This window comes from Anguilla rostrata, chromosome 6, assembly GCF_018555375.3.
Source record: "Anguilla rostrata isolate EN2019 chromosome 6, ASM1855537v3, whole genome shotgun sequence".
NCBI lineage: Eukaryota > Metazoa > Chordata > Actinopteri > Anguilliformes > Anguillidae > Anguilla > Anguilla rostrata.
In genome coordinates, this window is record NC_057938.1 from 794,991 (window position 1) to 814,168 (window position 19,178).

A 19,178-nucleotide genomic window follows, 5' to 3' on the forward strand; every position below is an offset into this window, starting at 1 on the left:
AAAAAGCAAATCTGGAGCTCCCTGCACTGAAACAGTCACCAGGCAGCAAGTTGGCAGGATTCACTGCTGCTCTCCAGCGAGAGCCAACTGGTCTTAAAGCCACTTACAGCGGTGTTGAGCTGACTCATGTGAAGAGTGACGACAACACACACACTGTGTGTTACACACCTTACACACATTAATATAAACTAACATGGCTGTGTGTGTCAAACACATACACTGTGTGTTACACACCTTACACACATTAATATAAACTAACATGGCTGTGTGTGTCAAACACATACACTGTGTGTTACACACCTTACACACATTAATATAAACTAACATGGCTGTGTGTGTCAAACACATACACTGTGTGTTACACACCTTACACACATTAATATAAACTAACATGGCTGTGTGTGTCAAACACATACACTGTGTGTTACACACCTTACACACATTAATATAAACTAACAGGGCTGTGTGTATCAAACACATAGCAGTGTGTTACACACCTTACACACATTCATATAAACTAACAGGGCTGTGTGTATCAAACACATAGCAGTGTGTTACACACCTTACACACATTAATATAAACTAACAGGGCTGTGTGTGTCAAACACATAGCAGTGTGTTACACACCTTACACACATTAATATAAACTAACAGGGCTGTGTGTGTCAAACACATAGCAGTGTGTTACACACCTTACACACATTAATATAAACTAACAGGGCTGTGTGTGTCAAACACATAGCAGTGTGTTACACACCTTACACACATTCATATAAACTAACAGGGCTGTGTGTGTCAAACACATAGCAGTGTGTTACACACCTTACACACATTAATATAAACTAACAGGGCTGTGTGTGTCAAACACATAGCAGTGTGTTACACACCTTACACACATTCATATAAGCTAACAGGGCTGTGTGTGTCAAACACATAGCAGTGTGTTACACACCTTACACACATTAATATAAACTAACAGGCCGGTGTGGGCACCACCCATTCCGAGTACAGCTACAGATACAGGTAATTTAGTTGGTTGAACAGATAGAGATACAGATACAGGTAATTTAGTTGATTGAGCAGGTAGAGATACAGATACAGGTAATTTAGTTGGTTGACCAGATAGAGATACAGATACAGACAATGGTGTACTTGCTCATCCCTATTAGTTACCATAGTTTAGTTCATAATTACACAGTTACAAAACACAGTTATTTGATAAAATCTGATAACTATTAAGACTTCTTGTATCATTTGCTTACGATTTTCATTAAACAACGTTACGCTCAAGTTGACACTTGTTGCTGCTGCTGTAAGTTTAGCTTTGGCTTTGACCCAAAAGGCCTTAGTTAGCTAGCCAACCTGACCAAACTTAGTCTAACTTAGCCCATGAACCAGCCTAGCCAGCGGAGCCAGTGAGGAACTAAGCAACTTATTGTCTAAATGTGTACACCAATATATAAAGGAAGACCAGGTCAAAACCTAGTATGTGGCTGGACCGGCCGACCAAAGGTGTAACTTCATCACTCAGTCACAGACATTCGCGTTTGTAGGGCTGGCCCCGCTGTTGCGGTCCAGCCAATAAAATACTAGTTGACATAAGAATGTTGAATCTCACTTCCTGACCAGTATTGGTCAGACCTGTAATAATGTACTTGTCAACACTTGAAACACCATCAGATGTGTGTATGCAACTGATCTGCATTGGGATGGCAGGTATGCCATCCCGCCAAGTTACGCCATGGCGTGGCGGCATGCCCATACCTATCCAGCACCGAGAGTTTGCCACTTTTCAGGGTTTCCTACAGAAATAACCACAATGACTCTCAGCCCATAAACCCATTAATTTCTGTATTCTGTGTTTTTCACATTTAAAATCAGATGCTCTGAGTCACACCATTGCACAAACCTGCCTATTTCAGAATGCTATGCTACTAGGCTACTGCCCCTGTGCATTAGGCCAAGAGAGCTTGATGACACAGTTCCCAGGTTGGCTGCTGGTGCACTCATTTTATCTGGTGTGAATGAAACGGGGGGGCTAACACAACCTGAGGGGTCCCAGTGCTGACTGATCCAGGCTCAGAGAGCATCACTGACCTTCATATACTGGACAGGATTAGTTACAGAAAATTAAACACAAACATTTCATTCAATATAAAATGCATCTCTCTCAAATCAAACTTAGCATTAGTTTAGCATTATTTATACTATAATATAAAAAGGGGTACAGAGCACTCATTTCATTGTATCGTTTTCTAATCATAAATTATACACTGACCAGGAAGATTAATTGAGAGAGAAAGATCTTTGAACATTTCAATGAGCTACAAGCACTAGCCTAATTCTTTTTAGTTAAGGTCACACAGTACACAGCACTACTCACCCCAGTAGTTTACAGTTTGGATTCATCAGTCCAGCACAGAGCAGCTTGACTCCTGAATCTCCCAGGTTATTGTAGCCGAGGTCCAGTCTCTGTAGTTTACAGTTTGGACTCTTCAGTCCAGCAGAGAGCAGCTCCACTCCTGAATCTCCCAGGTTATTGTAGCTGAGGTCCAGTCTCTGTAGTTTACAGTTTGGTTTCATCAGTCCAGCACAGAGTAGCTTGACTCCTGAATCTCCCAGGTTATTGTAGCCGAGGTTCAGTCTCTGTAGTTTACAGTTTGGACTCTTCAGTCCAGCAGAGAGCAGCTCCACTCCTGAATCTCCCAGGTTATTGTAGCTGAGGTCCAGATCTCTCAGGGGTGCGTTTGATGACTGGAGAGCTGAGGCCACAATTTCACAAGACTGCTCTGTGAGGTCACAGCTGCTCAGTCTGCAAAGAGTTCAGATAGTTTAATAATATTAGTACACGTAAAACATGTAATATCTGAAATGTGGCAATGATAGTATTGAGTGATGAAGAGTAGAATTGAGGATTTTAAGGTTGCTGATGCTCTGAGGAAGATGTCTGTGCCACACACTCCAACTGCAGCACTTTGGACCTCAGAATTAGACATCCTGCTGGACTAAACTCTGACAGTTCTGCAGATGTAATTCTGAGCCAAATGGCCCGTCTTCTTCAGAATGCACTCAAGAACAGGCACTGGGTAGAGGTCACTTTAATGGGGGATCGAACCGGCAACCCTCCAACTGCCAGACAACTGCTCTTACCTCCTGAGCTATGTCGCCCCTGAGAATCAGAATTTCCCAAACTCTCCTGTTTTTTTTCTTTCTATGTTAACACGCATTTTAATGTCCTGTTAACACGACATTAACGTCTCGTTATTTGCTCAAATGGCCTTCCATACGAGAATCAAGAACACCATCCCTTCGATATCCTCTATTGTTCCTGTGTGTCACGTTGAAGATGGCGTCACGGCAGTTTCATGCAGCGTCGCTATGACGACCAGCTACATTGATGGGGGTACTATCTGCAGTGGAAAACGAAGTGCCTGGTACCAAAGCGAGTAGAGTCCAGTTGAGCCAGTACCATGCGGTGGAAAAATGGCTTAAGGTGGAGATTTTGGATCAGGCGACACCAGAATAAAGCAGAGGCCAGGGTGGTACTACTGGCCTTGTAACATGGTGCATTTACTGCCTGATGTAGTCTCCCAAATTAGCAACACAAACATTTCATTCATAACCAAACTTATCTCTCCCAAATAAAATGTAGCATTATTTTAATCATAATATTGAAAAGATGCATTATGCTCTCAAGATACCCCAAACTAAAAATTTAAAAAGGGGTACAGAGCATTATCTCTTGCCATTTTATAATCATTAATTAGCCTATGCATTGAAAAAAGGAAAAAGCGGGATTCCCACATCTTTCAAACACATGGCTGGGATTCAAAGATTTGTTCTCAACTTACAATTAAAAGCAAGGATTGTTTTAACTGCATAAACAGTTTGGCAAGTACAGAAAAACTAGAACTTAATCAAACTGAGTCCGTGAAGAAAAGGTGCATTTACTAGTCCAAGTTAAGGGCAAATGTTGATTGTAGTGTGTGACCTCCTGTGATAACCAGTCCTTTGTAAGTTGTGTAGGGTGAGCGTTTCCATGATGAAAATACCAGCGATTTTTAGGAAAGACAGTCGTTAAGTGTGACATGTTCTCTGTTGTTACGATTTTAAAAGTCGTGTAGTGTACACAAGGCATTACGCGACTTTTTTAAATCCTAAAGACCGCTGGTATTTTCACCCTAGAAACGCTCACACTACCCGACTTCCAAAAGACTGGTAATCACAGGGGTTACACACTACAAGATTCATGATCATAATAAACTAGATCTCGGTGTGCTGTGTTGTTGCAAGAACACGTGCCGCAAATTTGCACCCTTAGACACAAGAATCACTATATTAAAGCTCTAGTTGATTCACAATGTCCACTATATAACCCGATAACTACAGGCTACAACACACAGCTGCTGGCTCAACCCCCTTCTCCAAAATACAAGTAGTAATTTTACTGTAAATAAATTCCCCTGCGGGTCATTGCTACCTATGGTTTACTTGGTGTAGAACTGGGTTTTATATTCTAGCCTACTTTGGGTAGTTAAGTGCCAATTCTAAACTGTTCCACGCGGAAATACGAGTGTTTGTGTATCACACACTACACAAACCATTCCTAAAGACTTAAGATAAAATGACTCCAGTTACATATTTCGCGAGAGTTGCAGACGGGCTTGTGGCTGGATCGGGAGAGTCTCTGACCGTGTCACATCAGGAGACTGTTGGTCACGGGTGAACGCACCGATCAAGCAAAGACTGGGGATTTTTGTTGAGATTGTCTTAAGACCTTGAAAATTAGTCTGCGACTACAAACTCCTGGCTAAAAACATGTAATGCGCACAAGGCATAGCCCCAATAATATACATAGCAGTCTGCATCTGACAAGAAATCTGACATTTGTACAGACAGGTTACCAAACCATGCTGCTATGTCACATCTGATTATGCTCTCTAAAACTACACAGTTACAGAGAAACACAAACTTTTGCTCAACTCTATGAACCCCAGTAAAAAGCACATTCGCAGTAGTAATCTAGAGCAGAGACTCCAAATGAGTGAGTCACCAATGTGCACCCCAAGATATTTATTCGAGCAGACCTGTGTGATGGCTTGGGTACAGAAGACAGGCCTGGGATCTCCCACTGATCTACAGTCAAACACCACCTCCTCTGTCTTCTTCACATTTAAAAGCAGATGCTTTGAGTCACACCATTGCACAAACCTGCCTATTTCAGAATGCTATGCTACTAGGCTACTGCCCCTGTGCATTAGGCCCAGAGAGCTTGATGACACAGTTTCCAGGTTGGCTGCTGGTGCACTCATTTTATCTGGTGTGAATGAAACGGGGGGGCTAACACAACCTGAGGGGTCCCAGTGCTGACTGATCCAGGCTCAGAGAGCATCACTGACCTTCATGTGCTGGACAGGATTAGTTACAGAAAATTAAACACAAACATTTCATTCAATACAAAATGTAACTCTCTCAAATCAAACTTAGCATTGTTTTAGCATTGTACTAAAATATAAAAAGGGGTACAATGCACTCACTTCATTGTATCATTTTCTAATCACTAATTATACATTGACCAGGAAGAATAATTGAGAGAAAGAGCTTTGAACATTTCAATGAGCTGTAAGCACTAATTCTATTTAGTTAAGGGAACAGAGCGAGGGGCCACAGTATCACAGAACTTCTCTATGAGGTCACAGCTGCTCAGTCTGCAAAGAGTTAAGATACTATATATACATAAAAACTGTAATATTTGTAATATTCAGTGGTGAAACGTAAAATTGAGCATTTTAAGGTTGATGATTCTCTGACGATGTCTGTGCTACAAGCTCAAACTGCAGCACTTCGGATCTGAGAATTAGACGTCCTGGACTGAACTCTGCAGCACTTGAGAATCAGATGGCAAATTTAATCAAATAAAGTATTCAGTTAGGGAAGAGATCTTGAATTTGATGCTGCTAATGTTTTGAATTCAGAACATTAAATGAGCGCACTAGCTGTCAAAATGATTCAGAAATCACACTCTTTTAAAAAGAAAGTCAGAAAATATGCTGTCAATCATCTACATTATTAATTACATAATACTCACATGGCCTTCCTGCAGTTCCTGACTACTGGTACCAGTCTCCAATAACCTGGTGCTGATGAGCTGTAGTTCTTCAAGTTAATGTTGTAGGTCTTCAAGTCAAACTCATCCAGGATCTCCTCTGACATCAGTAACACAAAGGCCAGAGCTGAACACTGGCCTAGGTCCACCTTTATATCTGAAAGTTTTCCTGATCTCAGGGTATTCTGGATTTCCTCCACTAGAGAGTTGTCCTTCAGTTCATTGAGACAGTGGAACAGATTGATGGTCCTCTCTGGTGAAGATTCCGCACTGATCTTCTTCTTTATGTGAGATACGGTTTCAGAAATCATCCGTGATCTGCTTTCTGGCCGTGTCCGTAGGTATGTTATAGCTAGTCTGCTTGCTTTCTGTGTCAGTAGTCCTCCTAAGAGAATCTGAACGGAGTCCAGAGAGAGGCCGAGAAGGAATCGGAGGAAAAGGTCCAGGTGTCCATTCTTACTCTTTAAGGCCTGATCCATTGCACTGCTGTTTAACTCAGTCAGCAGCTTGCTGCATGCCCAATGTGGTGACTCAACTCCTCTGAGTACATTTCTGTTCTCATTTACACATGAAAGAAACACAAACAAGGCAGCCAGATACTCTTGAATGCTCAGATGCACAAAGCAGTAGACCTTCTCCTGATTCAACCCACACTCCTCTTTAAAGATCTCTGTGCACACCCCAGAGTACACTGAAGCTTCACTGACATCAATGCCACTCTCTCTCAGGTCCTCTTCATAGAATATCAGATTTCCCTTTTCCAGCTGTAGAAATGCCAGCTTCCCCAGTTTCAAGATGATTTCTCTATCTGACATCTTTGGTTTTGTCTCATTGGTGCCACGATACTTCTCATTCTTCACATTAGTCTGAATGAGCAGGAAGTGTGTGTACATTTCAGTCAGAGTTTTGGGCAGACCTTCACTCTCTACTTTGCCCAACATTGTCTCCAGAACAGTAGCAGAAATCCAGCAGAAGACTGGTATGTGACACATGATGTAGAGACTCCTGGATGACTTTATGTGTGAGATAATTTTGCTGGCCTGGTCCTGGTCTCTGATTCTCTTCTTGAAGTACTCCTCCTTCTGTGGGTCATTGAACCCTCGTACCTCTGTCACCTGGTGGACGCACTCAGAAGGGATCTGATTGGCTGCTGCTGGTCGGGAGGTGATCCAGATGAGAGCAGAGGGAAGCAGATTCCCCTTAATGAGGTTGGTCAGCAGCACATCCACTGATGATGACTCTGTTATATCACAGCAGATCTTATTGCTTTGGAAATCTAGAGGAAGTCTACACTCATCCAGACCATCAAAGATAAACAAAACTTTGACTTCAACACCTTCAATACTTTTGATCTCTTTCAATTGTGGAAAGTAGTGCTGCAGAAGTTGCATCAGACTGAATGCTTTATCCTTCTTCAAATTCAGATCTCGGAAAGGAAGAGTGAAGACAAAATCAATGTCCTGATTGGCTTTTCCTTCTGCCCAGTCCAGTATGAACTTCTGCACAGAGACTGTTTTCCCAATGCCAGCGATGCCCTTTGTAAGCATTGTTCTGATGGGTTTCTCTTGTCCAGGTAAAGGCTTAAAGATGTCATTGCAGAGGATTGCAGTCTCCTGTGTGGTTTGTCTCTTGGATGCTGTCTCAATCTGTCTGATCTCATGTTCATTATTGACCTCCTCACTTCCCCCCTCTGTGATGTAGAGCTCTGTATAGATCTCATTGAGGAGGGCTGGGTGGCCCTGCTTTGCTGAACCTTCAAATATGCATTCAAACTTCTTCTTCAGAGCAGTTTTCAGTGCCTGCAGGGCTGTTTTTATGGATTCATTTGAAGAGAGGAAAAATGAGGAATAAATCATGTTTACAATGAGATAAACATTTTCATTCTTTATATTACAGATTTTAAGAAGAAAAAGTGAATGGAATATTAATGCATTCCATTTTCAGAGTATTTACACACATCACAGTGTTACATTCCCCAAATACTATGTTACACACCTCTCAGTGTGTGTTACACACATCTCTCATTGTGTGTAACACACCTCACACAGTGTTACACACCTCTATCATTGTGTTACACACCTCACACAGTGTTACACACCTCTCTCATTGTGATGGCTCTGAAACAGTTTCAACTCATCCTTCTTCAGCTTCATCAGAGTGCGCCGTAGAGACTGAAATAAACATAGGAAGAAGTGTGCTGTATCTGAGTGAAACTCATGAAGAGGTGTGCTGTATCTGAGTGAAACTCATGAAGAGGTGTGCTGTATCAGTGTGAAACTCATGAAGTGGTGTGCTGTATCTGAGTGAAACTCATGAAGAGGTGTGCTGTATCTGAGTGAAATAAACACATGAAGAGGTGTGCTGTATCAGTGTGAAAGTCATGAAGAGGTGTGCTGTATCAGTGTGAAACTCATGAAGAGGTGTGCTGAATCAGTGTGAAACTCATGAAGAGGTGTGCTGTATCAGTGTGAAATAAACACATGAGGAGGTGTGCTGTATCTGAGTGAAACTCATGAAGAGGTGTGCTGTATCAGTGTGAAACTCATGAAGAAATGTGCTGTATCTGAGTGAAACTCATGAAGAGGTGTGCTGTATCAGTGTGAAACTCATGAAGAGGTGTGCTGTATCAGTGTGAAAGTCATGAAGAGCTGTGCTGTATCAGTGTGAAAGTCATGAAGAGGTGTGCTGTATCAGTGTGAAATAAACTCATGAAGAGGTGTGCTGTATCAGTGTGAAACTCATGAAGAGGTGTGCTGTATCAGTGTGAAACTCATGAAGAGGTGTGCTGTATCAGTGTGAAACTCATGAAGAGGTGTGCTGTATCAGTGTGAAACTCATGAAGAGGTGTGCTGTATCACCACCACTGAAATAAAAGCTCAAATAAAGGCAGTCCTTGCCTCGTGTGTCTCTTGTTTTTGACAGTCAGGACAGGGACAGATACTTTCAGACACCAAACATGCAGCAGTGCTAAACGCTCAGATTTTAATGGCAGTCTTTGTTCCTGATTGATGGCTTTGTAGAGACACTATGTGTGATTAATCCTGCAGTTCAGTAGAATAATGCAGTTGCTCTGCGTAACACATTTAGTAAATGCTAACTGTGAGCTGAGTGCTTCTTGTTTAAAAGTCTCTGTTAGGACTTCCTCTCCTGCTGTGTGTGGGACCTGCAGATGGAAACTGGACTTCCTGTGAGTGGGGACCAGGCAGCACTCCAGAGCATGATTAGATGTTAAGTTGTGTGTTTTGAGGGGCTGAATTTAGCATGTTAGCATTAGCACTAATGCATCCTTTGCACAGCAACAAGCTTCACTTCCTGTTTCCAAACAGGATTCCCTTCTCCCCAAATATTTACAATTTTAAAATGTAGGGAATTTTGTACACCTCTTGGTCCCAAATAAACCAAAAAAAAAATGTTTTAAAGCATGTTAGAAATGTGTTATGTTTATGTGATGTTAAACTGTGCATGGTTACGAGTAATATTTCACTCTTAAAAACAATTTTAAAAAGCAGATCTCACACCTGTTTTGGGGAAGATACTTTTTTTGAACACATCTGTTCTAAACACCAGGACTCCAGTGACTGGTGTGCCCTGTGAACCAAAACAGACAGTTAAACTCATCCTCTTACTGCAGATTTAACTCACAGCACATGGAGACAGAGCTTCCAGTGAAATGCATCCTCATACTGCAGCTCTAACTCACAGCACATGGAGACAGAGCTTCCAGTTAAACTCATCCTCTTACTGCAGCTCTAACTCACAGCACATGGAGACAGAGCTTCCAGTTAAACTCATCCTCTTAGTGCAGCTCAAACTCACAGCACATGGAGACAGAGCTTCCAGTTAAACTCATCCTCTTACTGCAGCTCTAACTCACAGCACATGGAGACAGACCTTCCAGTTAAACTCATCCTCTTACTGCAGCTCTAACTCACAGCACATGGAGACAGAGCTTCCAGTTAAACTCATCCTCTTACTGCAGCTCTAACTCACAGCACATGGAGACAGAGCTTCCAGTTAAACTCATCCTCTTACTGCAGCTCTAACTCACAGCACATGGAGACAGAACTTCCAGTTAAACTCATCCTCTTACTGCAGCTCTAACTCACAGCACATGGAGACAGAGCTTCCAGTTAAACTCATCCTCTTACTGCAGCTCTAACTCACTGCACATCTGAATATGACAAAATATATCCACATACACCTGAAAGGTGCCAGTGACATTGAAGTATAATTAAAAAGTTGTGTCAAAATGAACCTGTTTAATTACCTTTGATCACCTGTGAACTCTCCCCTCAACTTGACTGGAAGATCCATTGAATGATCACTCTTCACAGACAGACAGCTGGGTACAGGTGACCCTGCTCTTTTTGGGTGCACCCTGTGAACAAAATATGTAGACAGAACTTCCAGTTAAACTCATCCTCTTACTGCAGCTCTAACTCACAGCACATGGAGACAGAGCTTCCAGTTAAACTCATCCTCTTACTGCAGCTCTAACTCACAGCACATGGAGACAGAGCTTCCAGTTAAACTCATCCTCTTACTGCAGCTCTAACTCACAGCACATGGAGACAGAGCTTCCAGTTAAACTCATCCTCTTACTGCAGCTCTAACTCACAGCACATGGAGACAGAGCTTCCAGATAAACTCATCCTCTTACTGCAGCTCTAACTCACAGCACATGGAGACAGAGCTTCCAGTTAAACTCATCCTCTTACTGCAGCTCTAACTCACAGCACATGGAGACAGAACTTCCAGTTAAACTCATCCTCTTACTGCAGCTCTAACTCACAGCACATGGAGACAGAGCTTCCAGTTAAACTCATCCTCTTACTGCAGCTCTAACTCACTGCACACCTGAATATGACAAAATATATCCACATACACCTGAAAGGTGCCAGTGACATTGAAGTATAATTAAAAAGTTTTGTCAAAATGAACCTGTTTAATTACCTCTGATCACCTGTGAACTCTCCCCTCAACTTGACTGGAAGATCCATTGAATGATCACTCTTCACAGACAGACAGCTGGGTACAGGTGACCCTGCTCTTTTTGGGTGCACCCTGTGAACAAAATATATAGACAGAGCTTCCAGTTAAACTCATCCTCTTACTGCAGCTCTAACTCACAGCACATGGAGACAGAGCTTCCAGTTAAACTCATCCTCTTACTGCAGCTCAAACTCAACATAATGGGACAGATTTTTCAGTTAAACTCATCCTCTAACTGCAGCTCTAACTCTCAGCACATGGAGACAGAGCTTCCAGTTAAACTCATCCTCTTACTGCAGCTCTAACTCACAGCACATGGAGACAGAGCTTCCAGTTAAACTCATCCTCTTACTGCAGCTCTAACTCACAGCACATGGAGACAGAGCTTCCAGTTAAACTCATCCTTTTACTGCAGCTCTAACTCACAGCACATGGAGACAGAGCTTCCAGTTAACTCATCCTCTTACTGCAGCTCTAACTCACAGCACATGGAGACAGAGCTTCCAGTTAAACTCATCCTCTTACTGCAGCTCTAACTCACAGCACATGGAGACAGAGCTTCCAGTTAAACTCATCCTCTTACTGCAGCTCTAACTCACAGCACATGGAGACAGAGCTTCCAGTTAAACTCATCCTCTTACTGCAGCTCTAACTCACTGCACATCTGAATATGACAAAATATATCCACATACACCTGAAAGGTGCCAGTGACATTGAAGTATAATTAAAAAGTTGTGTCAAAATGAACCTGTTTAATTACCTTTGATCACCTGTGAACTCTCCCCTCAACTTGACTGGAAGATCCATTGAATGATCACTCTTCATAGACAGATACCTGGGTCCAGGTGACCCTGCTCTTTCTACGTGCACCCTGTGAACAAAATATGTAGACAGAACATCCAGTTAAACTCATCCTCTTACTGCAGCTCTAACTCACAGCACATGGAGACAGAGCTTCCAGTTAAACTCATCCTCTTACTGCAGCTCTAACTCAACATAATGGGACAGAACTTCCAGTTAAACTCATCCTCTTACTGCAGCTCTAACTCACAGCACATGGAGACAGAGCTTCCAGTTAAACTCATCCTCTTACTGCAGTTCTAACTCACAGCACATGGAGACAGAGCTTCCAGTTAAACTCATCCTCTTACTGCAGCTCTAACTCACAGCACATGGAGACAGAGCTTCCAGTTAACTCATCCTCTTACTGCAGCTCTAACTCAACATAATGGGACAGAACTTCCAGTTAAACTCATCCTCTTACTGCAGCTCTAACTCACAGCACATGGAGACAGAGCTTCCAGTTAAACTCATCCTCTTACTGCAGTTCTAACTCACAGCACATGGAGACAGAGCTTCCAGTTAAACTCATCCTCTTACTGCAGCTCTAACTCACAGCACATGGAGACAGAGCTTCCAGTTAAACTCATCCTCTTACTGCAGCTCTAACTCAACATAATGGGACAGAACTTCCAGTTAAACTCATCCTCTTACTGCAGCTCTAACTCACAGCACATGGAGACAGAGCTTCCAGTTAAACTCATCCTCTTACTGCAGCTCTAACTCACAGCACATGGAGACAGAGCTTCCAGTTAAACTCATCCTCTTACTGCAGCTCTAAATCACAGCACATGGAGACAGACCTTCCAGTTAAACTCATCCTTTTACTGCAGCTCTAACTCACAGCACATGGAGACAGAGCTTCCAGTTAAACTCATCCTCTTACTGCAGCTCTAACTCACAGCACATGGAGACAGAGCTTCCAGTTAAACTCATCCTCTTACTGCAGCTCTAACTCACAGCACATGGAGACAGAACTTCCAGTTAAACTCATCCTCTTACTGCAGCTCTAACTCACAGCACATGGAGACAGAACTTCCAGTTAAACTCATCCTCTTACTGCAGCTCTAACTCACTGCATATCTGAATATGACAAAATATATCCACATACACCTGAAAGGTGCCAGTGACATTGAAGTATAATTAAAACGTTGTGGCAAAATTAACCTGTTTAATTACCTTTGATCACCTGTGAACTCTCCCCTGAACTTGACTGGAAGATCCATTGAATGATCACTCTTCATAGACAGACAGCTGGGTCCAGGTGACCCTGCTCTTTCTACGTGCACCCTGTGAACAAAATATGTAGACAGAACATCCAGTTAAACTCATCCTCTTACTGCAGCTCTAACTCACAGCACATGGAGACAGAGCTTCCAGTTAAACTCATCCTCTTACTGCAGCTCTAACTCAACATAATGGGACAGAACTTCCAGTTAAACTCATCCTCTTACTGCAGCTCCAACTCACAGCACATCTGAATATGACGTAATATATCCACCTACACCTGAAAGATGCCAGTGACATTGAAGTATAATTAAACAGTAGTGTAAGTTTGAACATTTATAATTACCTTTGATCACCTGTAAACCGTCCTCTAAAGTTGATTCGACGTTCAAATGAATGATCTCTCTTCATCGAAAGACAGCTAGGTACAGGTGACCCATCTCTTTCTACCTGGACCCTGTGAATAAAACATGGAGACAGAGCTTCCAGTTAAACTCATCCTCTTACTGCAGCTCTAACTCACACCACATGGAGACACTCCAGTAATGTCTTTCAGCTCAATCAACAATGGACTTCAGTAAACTCGTCCTCTTACTGCAGCTCTAACTCACAGCACATGGAGACATGAGCTTCCAGTTAAACTCGTCCTCTTACTGCAGCTCTAACTCACAGCACATGGAGACAGAACTTCCAGTTAAATTCTACACCTCTTACTGCAGCTCTAACTAAACAGACTGAGACCAAACTTCCAGTAAAGTCATCCTTAGAGTTAACTTCATAATATCTGATTGACAAAATATATCCATACACCTTGAAACGTGCCCAGTGACTGATGAAGTCATAATAAAATGACAAATTACACCTGTTAATTACTTGATCCCTGTGAACTCCAAATATGTGACTGAAATCCAGTTAAGATCATCTCTTCAATGACAATACAGCGTCAGGGACACGCTCTTTTAACTCACCCTTAGGTCAACAAATATGTAGACAGATCCAGTTAAACTCATCCTCTACTGCAGCTCTAACTCCAGCACATGGAGACAGAGCTTCCAGTTAAACTCATCCTCTTACTGCAGCTCTAACTCACAAATGGAGACAGAACTTCCAGTTAAACTCATCCTCTTACTGCAGTTCCAACTCACGCACTCTGAATATGACTAATATATCCACCTACACCTGAAAGATGCCAGTGACATTGAAGTATAATTAAACAGTAGTGTAAGTTTGAACATTTATAATTACCTTTGATCACCTGTAAACCCTCCTCTAAAGTTGATTCGACGTTCAAATGAATGATCTCTCTTCATCGAAAGACAGCTAGGTACAGGTGACCCATCTCTTTCTACCTGGACCCTGTGAATAAAACATGGAGACAGAGCTTCCAGTTAAACTCATCCTCTTACTGCAGCTCTAACTCACACCACATGGAGACAAAGCTTCCAGTTAAACTCGTCCTCTTACTGCAGCTCTAACTCACAGCACATGGAGACTGAGCTTCCAGTTAAACTCGTCCTCTTACTGCAGCTCTAACTCACAGCACATTAAATACCTTTTTCATGCATTTATACCTGTTTCTCTCAGTGCTGAGGGTTCTTCTTTTGGCCTCTGGCTCCCCTGAGAGACTCATTTTAGAAACAGCACCCCCTACCTCCAGGAGACTGGAACACTTGAGACCAGTTTTGACCACAAGTGGGTTTCAATCCAAACTAGCTGACCTGTAAACACACAAAATGAGAACAAGTTGAACACACAGACACACTAATACACACAGTGACACACACACACTCTATACTTTACTGTCGACTGGAAGAAGTCTGTAATTTAAATACACTCCAAACATGTACAATACAGACCCATCCAAAGTTTTCACACCCTTGATAACGATGAATGACTTTATTATTTAGCTTAAATGATGCCAGTGCTCAGATATACATTGATTGTCCAACAAGCAGAACATATTTTATTAATCATTCAATTGAATCAACCAAAATGACACAGATTATACATTCACATTTATTTCCAGAAATTGGGCATCACAATTATTGGCACCCCTCTATTCAGTACTTTGTTCACCCTCTCCTTTCTAATCTTACACCCTTCCTCCATCCAGAATCTTTCCATGTCCTTAATATCCTTTGTTCTGTGCTTATGGACTGTCCTGTTCAGTTCAAACCACAGATTTTCAATGGAGTTTAAGTGTAGAGACAGCAGACACAGCAAAATGTTGTTTTGTGGTCACTTAGGCATCTATTTGTGAACTGTAATGTGTGCTTGGGGTTATTGTCTGGGAAGATCTTGCTGGAAGATCCAATTTCAGCTCTGTCTGCTGGCAGAGGTAGCCAGATTTTTGGATAAAATGTCCTGGTATTTATGTAGAGTTCGTGATGCTGTTTTTAACAAGGGTCCCAGGACCAGTAGGAGCAAAACAGCACCATAACTTTAAAGATCCAACGCTGTATTTAACAGTTTGTATGAGGCTCTGTTCTGTGCATCTTTCACTCAACACCCAAAGCTAGTTTCTGTATTATTATCCAGGTAGCTAATTATTAGCCAGTCAGTGCCTGAGATTCAAGTTTGTTGTTGTATACATTTATGCAGGGTGAATTCAAGAATTATGGGACACTTTTCCCAATTCGTCTTTAACAACCAGTCACAACCAACATAAATTAGCCTATAGTCCAACACATTATACATTTCTGAAATCCTCAAGATGCTTCCTAACTATCTAAGAAGGAAAAATACTGATTACATTTTCCATGGAGACACGGTATACCCTTTTGTGTACACTGAGTCTAAACCAGATTTTTTCAATGACATTCGGTAATATGGGACACTTTTCATACAGTAGGTCTAAATGACAATTCAAACCAAACTTTGATATTATTTCTCACAGGCCTACACTGTGTGACTTTAAATATTCGCCTTAATTTCGTCTTCAATTTTTACAACAAACAGTGATAGTTTAAACTAATTTTCCGCACTTTTGTATGTCCAAATTTGGCTTGTTGCCTTGTACCAAGCAGGCCTTTTTTGGCCTAAGATCAAAAATAAATTCAAGCCATTCATAATAACCTACATTAGAACACATGTGTTTATTTATTTTTTTAAACACAGTCATATCTAAAGCTGAAGAAATCTAATAAGCTTTAAAAATGTCCACTTTTATTGTGTCACAGTAAATGATGTCATAAACATTACGTGAACTTTAATAACTTTTCTGCAGCCAACAGGAACACTCACTTCAGGAAGGGTGCAAGGCCAAAAAATCTGACAGGTGTAGTTGGGGTGGAGTAGGTGTAATAAGCACAAGGTTCCCTAATATAAGCTGGATAGCTTCCATTGTAAAAGGCTTAAAAAGCAATAATAATAAATAATAATAATAATAATAACAATAATAATTTTATTTATATAGCACCATTCTGAAAACAATGCTGACAAAGCAGTTCACAAAACGTAGCTTGAAAGAAGAAATTTAAAAACACAGAATCAAAATGGTGTCCTGTATTATCTGAAATCATGCTGTTCCATATTCTCCAACTATGTTAGGGGATATAGAACAACTTAAAAATGACTCAAAAATAAAACTTCACATAAAATGGACAACTGATTCATTTTGTTGCAACAGCACATCACATTCATGTTATATAATAATACTTGGTTTCATTGAATAATTTTATAACCTTAATATGTACCACGTGCTCTGTTTGGGAGTTTCCTGTTTGATGCTCACCCCTCCGGGTGTGACCGTGTGACGCATGAAGAACTGCAGTATAAAGTTTCTCCGCAAGGGCCCAGCGGCCATTGTTCACACCAAAAAATAAACAAAACTTATTTGAAGTATCCAATATTACCCGATATCGCATAATACCTGAATTCACTCTGGCTAGCTACAATTACATATACAGAAAATACAGAAAATTTTGCAGCATTAACTTAAGTACCCAAGTACTACGCATTTCGAAAACAATCCTCCGTACATCACATTTAACAAACATGCTATGCACAGACTCGTAAGAAACTACCTGCGAAGTCTTAATGCAGTTAGCCGCAATTCAGTTAAATTCTTGCTGCTAAGTATTCGCTAAATTTAATGTTATTAATAATACGAATTCAACAGGATTCCATGAGAAAGCCACAGTGCGAAGCATAGCCTACGGAAGTCCGTGTGTGTGGATAGTTAGGACTGAAATGCTTCGAAATCGGAGTAATTTGAAACTAGTTCGAGCTGGACTGTAAATAGCTACATCATATCCAAAGGAAAGAATGTCATTAAAATGTCAAAAATATACCAATTAATCGTTTATTTGACGTAAAACCTTAATTTTTGTTTTAATCCCAGATGGGAAATCTGGAGTCTATTTCACCGCGCACTTTGTCAGTTTTGTTTTACTAAATTAAGCGCGCTGCGGCGATTATAGCTGCATATTCCCACTCGTCCCCACACCCTTTCACCTTTAGCTTCTATCCCCTCCATCCCACCCCACAACAGGCTACTTACTCCGTTCTTTTATTCGGTTTTATTCCTTCTTTTAGTCCCTCTTCGTTCCCCTCCGCCTGTAAAATTGCGTACGCCCTTGAACACTTTCAGTTTCGTTATGCACTTTTTGTTTTTTTACTTGTTTACTTGGCTGAAGTAAGCCTTGTTATTTTTCTTGGCGGTGTCATTTATCGTACGCCTATTTAATTAGTTATTCAGACGAAACAAACATTCCATGCATATAGATATCTTTTAAATTAACTTATACGTATATTCAACAACTTGCGAATTATTTAGGCATCGGGACTTTAGGTACCCCAATCCAAAATAGCATAATTATATTTTTGTGATATATCAGTATAGGCCAACTATCTGCTGGCTAAACCCACAAGCCCTTTTTAAGTGAAACGAATGTCCGTAAAAATGTACAATAAATAAATAAGTCCTGAAATCGCAGAAGGAAAATAAAGAAGCTGCGTAAGGATAAGAGTGCCAGAATAACGCAGGGCGCCTAAAACCGAAAATTAAAGATACACTACATCGCCAAAGGTATGTGGGCAAACACCGTTTCTAATTACTGGGTTTGGCTACTTCAGCCGCACCCATTGCTGGCAAGTGCACAGAATCAAGCATACAGCCACTCCCCATAGACACACACTGAGAATAGAATGAAGTGCTCAGTGACTTTGAACGTGGCACTGTCATAGGATACCAGTCAGTGTGTCAAATTTGTGCCCTGCTAGAGCTGCCCCAGTCAACTGTAAGTGCTGTTTTTGTGAAGTGGAAACGTCTAAAAGGAGCAACAGCTCAGCCGTGAAGCAATAGGCCACACAAGCACACAGAGCGGAACTACCGAGTGCTGAAGTGCGTTAAAATCATCTGTCCTGGGTTGCAACACTCGCTACCGAGTTCCAGACTGCCTGTGGAAGTAACGTCAGCACATGAACCGTCACTAAATGGGTTTCCACACAAGCCTAAGATCACCGTGTGCAACACCAAGCCTCAGCTGCAGCCTTGTACAGCACACCACCATTGGACTCTGGAGCAGTGGAAACACGGAGTGATGAATCACGTGTCACTATCTGGCAGTCCGATGGTCGAAATGTATAGTGCCACCTGTAAAGTTTGGTGAAAGAGGAGTATCAGTGCCAGACCTCACGAATGCTCTTGTGGCTGAATGGATGCGAATCCCTGCAGCCATGTTCCTAAATCCAGTGGAAAGCCTTCCCAGAAGAGTGGAGGCTGTTACAGCAGCAAAGGGGGTGGAGGGGCAACTCCATATTAATACGCAGGGTTTTGACTGTGATGTTCAACGAGCACATATGGGTGTGATGTTTGAGTGTCCACATACTTTTGGTAATGTAGTTGTACTGAGATGTTTTATATACGGTCTTTAGATTCTCCCTGGTGTTATTATTAAAGCATGTCTGAGCACTCTAAGTTTCTCCCTGATATACCTGGAAAATAACCACAACAGTGCTAACAGCAGCTAACTGGCATATAACCACAAAAGCGCTAACCTCAGCTAAATGG

General features: G+C 41.6%; 1 protein-coding gene across 2 annotated transcripts; it reads right to left on the minus strand.

Moving 5' to 3' along the window:
• Positions 1-1,891: 1,891 nt before the first annotated feature.
• Positions 1,892-18,097, minus strand: LOC135257797 (NLR family CARD domain-containing protein 3-like). 2 transcript variants are annotated; one of them, XM_064340925.1, is made up of 11 exons: positions 17,667-18,097; positions 14,737-14,883; positions 14,411-14,521; positions 13,118-13,228; positions 11,859-11,969; positions 11,060-11,170; positions 10,374-10,484; positions 9,625-9,694; positions 8,205-8,277; positions 6,089-7,913; positions 1,892-2,812 (listed from the first exon to the last, which is right to left on the minus strand). In XM_064340925.1, the coding sequence occupies exons 2-11, from the start codon at positions 14,793-14,795 to the stop codon at positions 2,380-2,382; spliced, it is 3,015 nt and encodes a 1,004-aa protein (XP_064196995.1). In that variant the 5' UTR covers positions 14,796-14,883; positions 17,667-18,097; the 3' UTR covers positions 1,892-2,379. The 2 variants fall into 2 exon arrangements, with proteins under 2 accessions (XP_064196995.1, XP_064196996.1); XM_064340926.1 differs by lacking the exon at positions 14,411-14,521 and having other exon boundaries at positions 17,667-18,094.
• Between the last annotated feature and the right edge of the window lie 1,081 nt (positions 18,098-19,178).